Source organism: Lepidochelys olivacea (assembly GCF_965140295.1).
Source record: "Lepidochelys olivacea isolate rLepOli2 genome assembly, chromosome: 6".
In the NCBI taxonomy this organism is placed as follows: domain Eukaryota; kingdom Metazoa; phylum Chordata; order Testudines; family Cheloniidae; genus Lepidochelys; species Lepidochelys olivacea.
This window is the reverse complement of record NC_140416.1, coordinates 71122871-71136062: the sequence shown is the minus strand read 5'-3', so window position 1 is coordinate 71136062 and position 13192 is coordinate 71122871. Positions and strand designations below refer to the sequence as shown.

The 13192-nt window shown below is 39.2% G+C and overlaps 2 protein-coding genes across 2 annotated transcripts in view; one reads left to right on the top strand and one right to left on the bottom strand.

Moving 5' to 3' along the window:
* The window catches only part of RYR3 (ryanodine receptor 3), a gene marked incomplete at its 5' end in the record, with an annotated part of 579989 nt that extends 577189 nt beyond the window's left edge, over positions 1 to 2800 (top strand). Inside the window, one exon of the mRNA XM_084631721.1 lies at positions 1868 to 2800. Within this exon, the coding sequence (XP_084487847.1) occupies positions 1868 to 1963 (96 nt within the window). The 3' untranslated portion in view covers positions 1964 to 2800. The remainder of the gene's footprint in view (positions 1 to 1867) is intronic.
* A 332-nt stretch (positions 2801 to 3132) lies between these two features.
* Positions 3133 to 13192, bottom strand: part of AVEN (apoptosis and caspase activation inhibitor) — a 170692-nt gene continuing 160632 nt past the window's right edge. Inside the window, exons 4-6 of the mRNA XM_084631722.1 lie at positions 12415 to 12510; positions 6772 to 7117; positions 3133 to 3378 (exon numbers count right to left, since the gene is read on the bottom strand). Coding sequence (XP_084487848.1) covers positions 3260 to 3378; positions 6772 to 7117; positions 12415 to 12510 — 561 coding nt within the window. The 3' untranslated portion in view covers positions 3133 to 3259. The remainder of the gene's footprint in view (positions 3379 to 6771; positions 7118 to 12414; positions 12511 to 13192) is intronic.

The following is a 13192-nucleotide window of genomic DNA, read 5'->3' as shown; positions in this document are numbered from 1 at the left end:
ATAAGTACAATTTAAAACAAAACTTTTAATTAGGAAGGCTTAATTTGCAGTACAATAGTTGTTAAATGCGTATTTTATATTGGATGTGTCCAAGATTTTCTAAAAGAATATTTATGTACATTTAAAATGATGAAGTTTCAGAACAAAGAAAAGTCCACTGGTAGCTAAACTGATTTACAGTTTATCTAGTTGTATTAGTACGAAGCCTCAGTACACATTTAATTGGCTTAGCTTGATTTTGTAACTTACCCTATGAGCTAAAAACAGTTTGTGCCTGTACATGGGGGTTTGCACTGGGATAATGAAATTGATTTAATGACACTGGTGTAACATTTCATAGACCATGACTGAGGGCTTGTCTGCACCGCTTAAGTCAGTGTAACTTATGTCGCACTACATCGACTGAAAGCAGTGTCCACAGATTCCGCCTCTCATTGAGGCAGCGTCAGACATGTTACAGCAGAGTAGGTGCAGCTGTGAAGAATGTAGAACAGTAGTGTAGACTAGCCCTAAGAGACACTTTTCTCTCACTATGCCCTGAAAATTTACTTCTGGGTATTTACGTACAGAAAGCTGCACAGTTAAACTTTAGCGCAGGTTTCAACAATAAGTTTATAAAGGTTGTATAATGTCCTCTGCCATCAATTGTAATATGTGTACATTGTAAGGACAAAAAGAAAAGGAGTACTTGTGGCACCTTAGAGACTAACCAATTTATTTGAGCATAAGCTTTCATGAGCTACAGCTCACTTCAGCGGATGCATACTGTGGAAAATACAGAATATGTTTGTTTTTATACACACAGACCATGAAAAAATGGGTGTTTATCAATACAGAAGGTTTTCTCTCCCCCCACCCCACTCTCCTACTGGTAATAGCTTATCTAAAGTGATCACTCTCCTTACAATGTGTATGATAATCAAGGTGGGCCATTTCCAGCACAAATCCAGGGTTTAACAAGAACGTCTGAGGAACGGGGGGGGGGGGGGGGAATAAACAAGGAGAAATAGGTTACTTTTTATAATGAATCAACCATTCCCAGTTTCTATTCAAGCCTAAGTTAATTGTATCCTCTGCCATGTACATTGGGCAAACTGGACAGTCTCTATGTAAAAGAATAAATGGACTCAAATCAGATGTCAAGAATTATAACATTCATTAACCAGTCAGAGAACATTTCAATCTCTCTGGTCACTCGATTTCTGATCTCAAAGCGACTATCCTTCAACAAAAAAACTTTGAAAACAGACTCCAACGAGAGACTGCTGAATTGGAATTAATTTGCAAATTGGATACAAGTAATTTAGGCTGGATTCAAGACTGGGAATGGTTGATTCATTATAAAAAGTAACCTATTTCTCCTTGTTTATTCCTTTCCCCCCCGCCCCATTGTTCCTCAGACGTTCTTGTTAAACCCTGGATTTGTGCTGGAAATGGCCCACCTTGATTATCATACACATAATCATACACATAGATAAGCTATTACCAGCTGTATGTATATAATCATACACATAGATAAGCTATTACCAGCAGGAGAGTGGGGTGGGGGGAGAGAAAACCTTTTGTAGTGATAAACACCCATTTTTTCATGGTCTGTGTGTATAAAAACAAACATATTCTGTATTTTCCACAGTATGCATCCGATGAACTGAGCTGTAGCTCACGAAAGCTTATGCTCAAATAAATTGGTTAGTCTCTAAGATGCCACAAGTACTCCTTTTCTTTTTGCGAATACAGACTAACATGGCTGTTACTCTGAAACCTGTCATTGTAAGGACAGTACTAATTATGGTTATTTTGTATAAAGCAATAACTGAAAATAAACATATCTTAAAATTAAAACACCTTTTTTCTCCTACTGTTTCAGGAATCATTTGTATGGAAAATGTACCAAGAAAGATGCTGGGATTTCTTCCCAGCTGGAGATTGCTTCCGTAAACAATATGAGGATCAACTTGGATAAACTTATCATGAAAGAAGCTAATATGTTAATGAAATGTAAAACCCAGTAAAAATTAAAAACTTACCTTTTATAGTGTAATTCAAAGGTCACATTTGTTTACCATCTCTTTACTGTGAACTTGTTTAAAACCATCCACTTAGGATTTTTGTGCCTAGCAGATAAGACAAGGGCCTTATAGTCTGGGTTTCAATTTTCCTTTTGAAAAAAAAGGGGGGGGGGGGAATCTATACATTGAAGATTTAGTTACCTTAAACTTTCCAATTCAAACGGAGACTGAAATTGTAACTGTTTTTGACCCAATGTTTGGTGGTATAGTTGAAAGGGCTAAAAAAGACATCATTTCTTAAATGCACAATATCTGAATCTTAAGCACTTGAATGTCAGGTGACTATGACTCACATTGTGAAATTAAACATTTTAACTGCAATCTAATTTTTCCCTTGGTATTTGCTAGTGAATGTATCAAGATACAGCTTGAAAAGCTTTAAGCAGTCAAAGAAAAATTTTCAAACACTTTATCGACCTTGAAATATCGATTAAGTGCCTTAAAACCTCTGTAGACATAGCTATGCAAGGTTTTTATTTATGTTAGTGTTTTAGATTGACAGTTCTATTAATTAGTTGTGTTGCTTTTCCATCGTACTGTATGAAATTGCACTTGAAGGTTATTCATATACTTCTTTCAATAACAGCTGGTAAGATGCTGCTGTTAAAAGGCCAAAATTAAATAATGCTTTATGGTCATCTGTAAGTAGTGAAGTTGCTACCTTTATGCATTTTTCTTCAAATAAAATTAAATGCCCGCTGCAATAACCAAATAAATAGTAATTGGGTTGTCTTTGCCTTATTTTTGGCTGATTACATAATAGAAAGCTGATACAACACAGGATGCACAGTTAAACACACAACTATATTTACTAACACTATTTTATTTTTGGAACTATAGATAGCAAGTAGAAGTAGAAACAAACACTCTGTCAGTGTGTATTATTTTGCATCTTACATTATAAGCACAGGTTTTTGAAAAAATCCTAATTTCATTACAAGATCCTTCTTAATGAACTCAATTGTAACTTTAGACCTTTTTGTTTAGAGAACACTTAGATAACATTCATTTAGAATTTATCCAAATGTGTTATTTCAGATATTGGCTGAAATAAAAGTATGCATTCAGTATATTAAATCACTGAGATGAAGCAGCTAGTTCAGTGAATTCTTGTAGACTGATATTTTGTACTTAACTTCTGCCATGTTCATTTATTTTTCATTTACTTGCATGACAATGAAATGTGGGCTTTAGGAGATCATACTATCCAACCAATCTTCAAGCTCTTCCTCAGTAATGTTTTTAGATGTAGTTTTCTGCTGTTCAGATGCTGAACTCATTTCTTCAGTCACACCCAACTCGAGCGGAACTAAGAAAATAAATACAGGAAACAATTCGATGTAAAGTTTATCTTTGCACTATGGAAACTTTTGAGATATGACAAAGTTAGCATTTTGCTTTTCAGTTCCTGATTGAATAAAAAGAAAGGATGACATTTAAATAGAGTGTATGTCAGCTAACTGGGAGAAATCACAAAAAAGCAGGTGAGTAAAGCAACCAGTATTAGGTGGCTGCCATCTGACTAATCTGCTGGATTTTTTTAGGGCCACTGTAAAAGAAGAGCTTATAGCTTCTAACAGGGCTAAGTTTCCAGTCTACAAGATTCCTAACTGATCCCTACTCCACCCCCCTACTGAGATCTTGTCTCCTGTCCAGTGCAGACTTCCTCTTATGTGAGAGATCAGCAGGAGATCATGGCAGCAGAGCTCCTTTTGTGATTATTAGAGGGTTATCTTAGTGACTACACATTTATGTGTGCATTTTATTTTTCACTTAATGCAAATCTTCTAAGAAAACATAAAATATCACAGAAATCATTCTCAGATGTGCTATTTCAAGGTCTTTTTTTACACTCTGTAGTAACAGCTCAAGGTTTCTTGCTCTGTTCATGGTGGCAGTTTCTCAAATGTACAACCTTAACCTCAGAATTTTTAACAACAAACAGTAAAATCACCAGTGTGAGAGAAGCTGTAAATTACAATTTCAGTTTCACATCTTTTGGGGTTTTTTTGGTGGAAAGCATGAAAATGAACATTTAAACATCTCTTTATTGAACTCTTTGAAAAACGTTGCAGGCTCAGCAAAATCCTGCCAGCTACATCCTTTTCTAAAGCATTAAGGGGCCATGCAGACTTCAGTATGTATAGGAAAGCTGCAATTAATATATAACTAAATCAACACTTAACTTTTAAGTGTAGACCAAGTCTTAGACAAGCTTTATCTTAACTTAGATAGGTCAGTCAGCAGTGTGGAAAAAACCAACCCCCCCCAACAGACATAGTTATGCTGACAAAACCCCAGCACAGATGCAGCTCTGTCAATGGAAGAGTGCTTCTGTCCTTTGGCATGGTAGTGTTTCCACACAGGGGGCTATGCTAGCATAGACTCCATAGTGCAGATGTTGCCACAGGGACCAACAGAATAAAATATACTGGAGTTTCCTAGACAGGAATTTGAATACATAAGCCCAATAGGTATTAGGATAATTTTCAAAATATGAAAGCCTTACTACATCTATGCTTTCCACAATCTATCCTGAGCCAAGATATGCAGGTATCTCACTTTTGGTTTTGGTGAAGATGGAGGAATGATGAAAATTGGGTTTATAAGAGGCAACTAGCTTCAGTCTTTACCTACAGAGGTTCATCTCCCTAATTATATTTAATTAGTAAATGATGTGAAAAATATTTTGTAAAAATAATGGAATCATAGTAATATGACACCTCGTTACTGGTGAGAATTTGGAAGAGATAACCAATTGTTTCGGTGTGGATTAACAAGCTTCTACTGTACTTAGCATCTTCAGTAAATTTCACTCAAGGATTATACCCATTTTTGAGTCCTAAAGCTTTGGAAATTACGTTAGTTAATATTACTCTTATGAATCAGACATAATTGCAGTTAAGAATATATTTTTCTAAAAAAATGTAGAAGACAAAAGTTTAAAAAGTATTTTAAAACCTGTCATCAGAAACAAACCCCTGTGTGTTTTCCCCAGGCTTATTAAAAGGTTAGTAACTGAGTAATAGCACTGCCACTCAAAAGGCTACTGAAATCTTTCATTGACCGATAACTCCCGAGCAGTGAGCCGTTACGTGTTTAAACTTTGCCAACTAAGGTACCACGTTGCAGAAGAGCTCTATCGATCTCTTAAAATGTTCAAAATGAGCATGCTGACTACAGTAAAGTTCTTCACTGATGTTACTCATTGTCCTTGAAAATGAAAATTCCATTAAACTCTTCAGTGGAACATCACTTTCTGTATTATAGGGTGGAAACGTTTCATCAGTTATGTACACCAGTTTTCTGCCTAATGTGTTTTGGCAGATACATCACTGTGCGGTCTGCTAGATCCAAAAGCAGCATAGTAACTACTGCTGAGTATCTTGCTGTTGACAGGACATTTTTTCAATTCTAGCTCAGATAGAGAAGCAAAAGTATCCTGCAGGTAATAGGATCTTGTTCTGAGACGTTATTAGCTCTACTCTTGCTAACTGATGTTACTTCATTTCTAAGGTTATTAACTCATCTAGAGTGGAGGTCCTTGGGGCCTAGGGAGGTTGCTGAGGGGGCTCTACAGCAGTGAGGAGGGAGGCATCTGTGTTCACTGTCAGGCACAATTCAGTCAGGATTTCTGCATGCAAGTCCTGACTGGCTCCTTTTCCTTCATTCTGGGAACTAAACCCCTCCCCATCTCACAGTGAGCTGCATCTTGTGGACGCTAGGTCCTGCCCTTTCATTCACACAGGGGACATAACATCTACAACAGAGCTGGGGGAGGGGAGTAGAAGGAAGCTGGCACAAAGCCCAGAAATATGTCTAAGATCAGAGGCCAACAATTTGAGTCCAGCAATTCTGCTTGGGGAAGAGAGGGGGGTATGCTTTGAAGTAAAGAAGGCTGAAAGCAGTCAAAGTGGTCCATTGCCTTAGGGTCCTAAAGGACTACACACACTATGGGCATTTTTTTAAAGCAGCCTGAAAAAATTGAAGATGAACTGAATAAAAAAACAGTTTAAGATCCAAAATTATTTATCTGCCCAGACGTGAGTTTAGCGCTGTAGATTTTTTTCTGCTATACAGCATACAGTAAGGAATATGACTTCCTGCTCTATTATAGTTATGGGATCACCAGTTACTACTGGCAAGACATACAACTCAGTCCATCACATTTCATCCTATTTAAAAATGGTGTCTATTCCTTATAGACCTATTCTTGGAAGTCAAAGAATATGCATATTTTAGTGAGTACATTTTCTAAATAATGTGTTTAGAATGAGCCAAGTTATGAGTCAGAATATGATCTAGTACCGAAAGGCCTAATACTGGAAAGCACCATATTCCACTATGCTATAAGTAGTAAAAAAAAGTTGGGGCAGAGGAATGTATTTGTTCTACCACAGTATGTATGAAAGACTCGTATACAGTTCAGTTTTCATCATGATTTTCAACCACAAGCAACTGCAGTAAGTTTTGGAATGTCAAAGTACTAAACAAGAGAGGTGCCTCTCTGAAAGGTCACCTGACAGGGAGAATGAGAATGAACAGATGTGTTCCTACGCAACTCCAAATCAATGACATACACTGTCAGGGATATGGGGATGATTAGAGAAGCATTGCTGACTTACTAATCAGGAGTTTAACTAAAAGCATCACTACAGAAAGAACATACAAACTAAAAAGGAGTTAAAAATATAAATCTCACCATTTTCCATTTTCAAATTGCTCTCAGCTGTCGTGTTGTGGGTTTCTGACAGGAAGTTGTTTTCTACATGAACAGGAGCATCTAAATTTAGCAGTAAATCTAGTTCTTCATCCAAATTATCTGCCTCTTGCTGTGACACAGAACAGCCTCTCTGAAAGGATTCTGAAGAAGTTGTTCCCGGTCCATCTTTACTTAAAGGCATCAAATGGACAACAGAATCACTAACAGGATCAGAGATTGATGCTATTCCACTTTGACCCAAAGGTGGTTGTAACTGAGTCACTCTCCTCTTGCTGTTTTCAATACTTTTAGATTTTATCTGTGGGAGTTCTGTGGGTGTTGATGCCTAAGAGTACAAGAAAAGACTTGGGTCTTCATTATGGTGAACTCAATTGTTACAGTTGAAATTTTAAAAAGACAGAACAATAATTCATGACTCCCACATACAAATCACTTACTTAATTAAATTCAATGGAACAGATTTTAAAACTGCAAGGAAAGTAAATTAATACAAAAATAAATTTGAAAATATTTGTGCAATATCATCTATATGTAAAGGTAACTGTGCAAAATTTTTTAAATGAACTATGAGGTTAAACTCTGAATACACCAAACAGCAGCTAGTGACAGGCATTCAGTACATACAGGGAGGGAAGTACTGCCTGTAGTTACACACATTCAGTCCCACTGGAATCAACCTGAAATTAGTAGAATTGCTTTGGTGTCACTGAGGGGAGAATTTGGCCCAGTAATTAGCCTACTGTCTCTGATTTAGGTTTTCCCTCCATAGTATCACATACTGAATCATTCTCTGATGTGACACTGTGTGGTTAATGAGGGATTTTTGGTAATATGTGTATGACCAATATATGTGACTCAGTTTACCCACTGATTTTGTATTCCTACCCACTGTGTGTATAGCGGTGAAACTGCTTGCCCAGAACAGGGGCTCAGAGATAGTCTGTTCAGATGCACCAGTCAAGCATGGATGGATATATGCACATATGACTGAAAGACCCAAAGACTGGAACATTAACTTCTAATGATTGGTAGCCCAGGATGGGCTGAACGCAGGGGAATAAAAACAGAGTCTGAGAGACTGTGTTTTAAGGGTGCTGCCTGAGACACAGGAAATGTCTACCCTGAAGCTGGGAGTGAGCATCCCAGCTCGCACAGACACACTAGTGTTACTAGGGCTCAAGCTAGTGCTCTAAAAATAACAGTGTGGATGCTGCAGCTCTGATGGCTGCTGAGGCTCTCTGAGCTGGGTATGAGCTCAGGTGGCTAGTCTGAGTCACTGCCAGAGCTTCAATTTCCACACTGCTATTTTTAGTGTGGTAGCTCGAACCCTGCCAGCATTAGTTTGTCTACCCGGGCTGGGAAGCTTGCTCCCAGCTGCAGCGTATACATGCTCACTCAGGACTGAGGAAATCGCAGACTCAGAGACTGACAGAGGGACGGAGAGCCAAGAGGGGTCCTAGGAGAGCATTGTACGTTGGTGCAGTTGCTTCTGCCAATATGGACTCTGACTTAGGTTAACCTGGAAAAGTGAAGCTTAAGGGTTCTCAGATGCTGTATTCCAGTTAACTAAGAAATGCTACTTTGTTCTGAAAAAGCTATGCTATGTCACTGCAAATACCTACTGGAGTGCATTGGGCATCTGCTATAGACTACCGGATCAGAAGGATGAGGTAGATGAGGCTTTCTTCGGACAACTAACTGAAGTTTCCAGATCACAAGCCCTGGTTCTAATGGTGGACTTCAATCACCCTGACATCTGCTGGGAGAGCAATACAGCAGTGCACAGACAATCCAGGAAGTTTTTGGAGAGTGTTGGGGACAACTTATTGGTGCAAGTGCTGGAAGAATCGACTAGGGGCTGTGCTCCTCTTGACCTGCTGCTTACAAACAGGGAAGAATTGGTAGGAGAAGTAAAAGTGGGTAGCAACCTAGGCAGCAGTGACCGTGAGATGGTTGAGTTCAGGATCCTGACAAAAGGAAGAAAGGAGAGTAGCAAAATACGGACCCTGGACTTCAGAAAAGCAGACTTTGACTCCCTTAGGGAATTGATGGGCAGGATCCCCTGGGAAGCTAATATGAAGGGGCAAGGAGGCCAGGAGAGCTGGCTGTATTTTAAAGAAGCCTTATTGAGGGCACAGGAACAAACCATCCCGAAGTGCAGAAAGAATAGCAAATATAGCAGGCTTCAGTGAGCTTAAACTCAAAAAGGAAGCTTACAACAAGTGGAAATTTGGACAGATGACTAGGGAGGAGTATAAAAATATTGCTAGAGCATGCAGGGTTGTAATCAGGAAGGCGAAGGCACAACTGGAGTTGCAGCTAGCAAGGGATGTGAAAGGTAACAAGAAGGGTTTCTACAGGTATGTTAGCAACAAGAGGAAGGGCAGGGATAGTGTGGGACCCAACATAGTGACAGACAATGTGAAAAAAGCTGAGGTACTCAATGCTTTTTTTGCCTTGGTCTTCACAGACAAAGTCAGCTCCCAGACTGCTGCACTGGGCAACACAGTATGGGGAGGAGGTGAGCAGCCCTTAGTGGTGAAAGAACAGGTTAAGGACTATTTAGAAAAGCTGGACGTGCACAAGTCCATGGGTCCAGATCTAATGCATCCAAGGGTCCTGAGGGAATTGGCTGATGTTATTGCAGAGCCATTGGCTATTATCTTTGAAAATTCATGGCAATCGGGGGAGATCCCGGACGATTGGAAAAAAGCAAATATAGTGCCCATATTTTAAAAAGGGAAGAAAGAGAACCCGGGGAACTACAGACTCACTTCAGTCCCTGGCAAAATCATGGAGCAGATCCTCAAGGAAGCCATTCTGAAGCACTTGGAGGAGAGGAAGTATCAGAGGGGTAGCCGTGTTAGTCTGGATCTGTAAAAGCGGCAGAGTCCTGTGGCCCCTTATAGACTAACTTCACATGCATCCGATGAAGTGGGTATTCACTCACGAAAGCTTATGCTCCAATACGTCTGTTAGTCTATAAAGTGTCAAAGGACTCTTTGCCGCTTTTGGAGGAGAGGAAGGTGATCAGGGACAGTCAACATGGATTCACCAAGGGCAAGTCATGCCTGACCAACCTGATTGCCTTCTATGATGAGATAACTGGCTCTCTGGATATGGGGAAAGTGGTGGATGTGATATATCTTGACTTTAGCAATGCTTTTGATATGGTCTCCCACAGCATTCTTGCCAGCAAGTTAAAAAAGTACGGATTGGATGAATGTACTATAAGGTGGATAGAAAGCTGGATAGATGTTGGGCTCAACGTGTAGTGATCAATGGCTCCATGTCTAGTTGGCAGCCGGTATCAAGCGGAGTGCCACAGGGGTCAGTCCTGGGGTTGGTTTTGTTCAATATCTTTATTAATGATCTGGATGATGGGATTAATTGCACCCTCAGCAAGTTCGCAGATGACACTAAACTGGGGGGAGAGGTAGATATGCTGGAGGGTAGGGATAGGGTCCAGAGTGACCTAGACAAATTGGAGGATTGGGCCAAAAGAAATCTGATGAGGTTCAACAAGGACAAGTGCAGAGTTCTGCACTTGGGAAGAAGAATTCCATGTCCGGCTACAGGCTGGGAACCGACTGGCTAAGCAGCAGTTCTGCAGAAAAGCACCCGGGGATTACAGTGGACAAGAAGCTGGATATAAGTCAGCAGTATGCCCTTGTTGCCAAGAAGGCCAATGGCATATTGGGCTGTATTAGTAGGAACATTGCCAGCAGATCGAGGGAAGTGATTATTCCCCTCTATTCGGCACTCAGGAGGCCACACCTGGAGTACTGCGTTCAGTTTTGGGCCCCACACTACAGAAGGAATGTGGACAAATTGGAGAGAGTCCTGCGGAGGGCAACGAAAATGATTAGGGGGCTGGGGCATATGACTTACGAGGAGAGGCTGAGGCAACTGGGGTTATTTAGTCTGCAGAAGAGAAGAGTGAGGGGGGATTTGATAGCCTTCAATTACCTGAAGGGGGGTTCCAAAGAGGATGGAACTAGGCTGTTCTCAGTGGTGGTAGATGACAGAACAAGAAGAAATGGTCTCAGGTTGCAGTGGGGGAGGTCTAGGTTGGATATTAGGAAATACTATTTCACTAGGAGGGTGGTGAAGCACTGGAATGGGTTATGTAGGGAGGTGGTGGAATCTCCATCCTTAGATATTTTTAAGGCCAGGCTTGACAAAACCTTGGCTGGGATGATTTAGTTGGTGTTGGTCCTACTTTGAGCAAGGGATTGGACTAGATGACCTCCTGAGGTCTCTTCCAATCCTAATATTCTATGATTCTATTGCTTCCCAAATGGTGAGCAATCTTTAAACAGGAGTCTGAACTCAGTGGGACTTGCAGAGGAGAGCACACAGGGAAAAACAGGACAGCTGAAACCAGAAAGCGTAGTCTCGTTGGAGAGCTGTGGAGCTCACTTTTGAGCTGGCCAATAACAGAGGTACTTAAAGAGAGAGTGTGTACAGACTGGGGCATAAAACACACCCTGTAAATCTGTAACACACCCCAGCATGTAGACATGGTTTTGACAAGTTTATATTTTAATTTTTCAAAGGTTAAGACAGCAATATTAATAGAAAATTTGCAAAACAGTAGCAAAGAGTGAACCAAGAAATACCCACTCTTTACCTAACCACTTAGAGGCAGTTTCTTTGCTCCTTTGGAGCTTCTTGGAGATTGTGCTATCACAGGTTATATCACAGCATAGCCCAATGGCAAAAGAAAGATAAAGATTAATTTAAATATTACAATATGCACTGAATGACCCTATCTATCTGCACATACACATTGTAGGAGGAATCAAATACATTTACAGCACAGATGGTCTTTTATTTTGTTTGAAAAAGAAAATAAATGAGTTTATTTAACTAATAAATTCATCCCCTTGGAATAATTAATACTGGGAAAAGAAATTAATTCTAGTCTTGGCATTTTGGTTGCAAGAACAGAACTTTACTTGAAAAAGAACTATATATGAAGATTCCTTTATATACTCTATATCTGCAGACATACCTTTCAGCTACAGTAAGAAAGAAGTTAGCTGTGTAATTGTCTGAACATCCCCACAGAAAAGAAAATATTTCCTATTAGAGTCATACATCTTTCCCTTTCTAGGGCAGATTGATTTTGTTGTCGTCATTTTTTCAGCTGCTGATAAACTGCTCTCCAAATGTAACCTCATGACAACCGTTTTTAACTCAAGACTCTCATTAGTTCTCTTCCCTCTATGTGAATGATATTTTGTTTTCCATAGCCTGAAGAAAGCATTTTGCTGAAATGCTGTTACCTAATTTTCTATACCCTGAATAGAAGTAACCTTTTTCTTCAGCTGTTTGACTGGCAGTTCACATTCTGACAACTGACTCAAATTTTTTTTAATAAAACTGGATAACACTTACATTATGCCATATCAGATCAGGAAGTTAATTTTTTTAAAAAAGATTACATATCAAATTAGTTTCATTTAAAAAAAAATTCTTAAGGATAGTGAAAACAGAAACCAGTACTGCAACTGTGTAGTTACCCTATGAAAAACATCAAGGATCCTGGCCCTTATTTCTCCTATTTACTGAAGTATTTAAATCTTCCTGTAATTTTATGTGCAACCAGAGCATTACCTGCACCATTTCAGCAGCCACATTCAACCTGAGATGCAGAGGAAGCTCCTGAAGGGCGTGGACCAAAGACTGGCAATCAACGTAAAGTGCAGATAGCTGAAATACAATTAAACACACAGAAAACTTGCATAAAGAAAATTAAACTAACAATGATTTCAATGTGTTATTGAATGTGAATCTGTTCAATGTGTAGAACAGGCAATCTCAAATGACTAAAAGCATTGTCAGAATTTTACTGAAACCTGGATAAAGTTTATCCCTGAGTTGATTACTTGGAATTCCACATCTCTAGCACATATAAGGATTTTAAAAAACAATCTTACAAAAATGTTTCCGAAAGACTGACATTCTTCCTAACAGCTGCTGCCATACAAAAGCAAACTTCAAGATATTATGCAGAACAATTTTTGAAAACTAAAATGTCTATATTTCAACCCAATGTGCAAACACATTAAAAGACACTACAAGCTTTTTGAAACAAATGCTTAGGTAGAAAGTTACTTGAAAACACACCACTTTACCTTCCTCTTACAAAATGCTTTGTTATGTAATGCACTTGGTGGGTTTAATATTTTATAGTCAATTGTAATGCTTTTGTTACCTTCTATTTTATTTTAAGCCTTATTTCTCACTTCCTCTTATTTAAAACGAATGACAACAGAGGGTGCTGAGTTGTACCTCTGTTTATGGATTTTAACCAATCATAACAAAAGCAAAGAAGAGTGTCTGGATGCAATAGTATTAATAGCTCCTCAAATATCTAAATCCTGATGTCCGA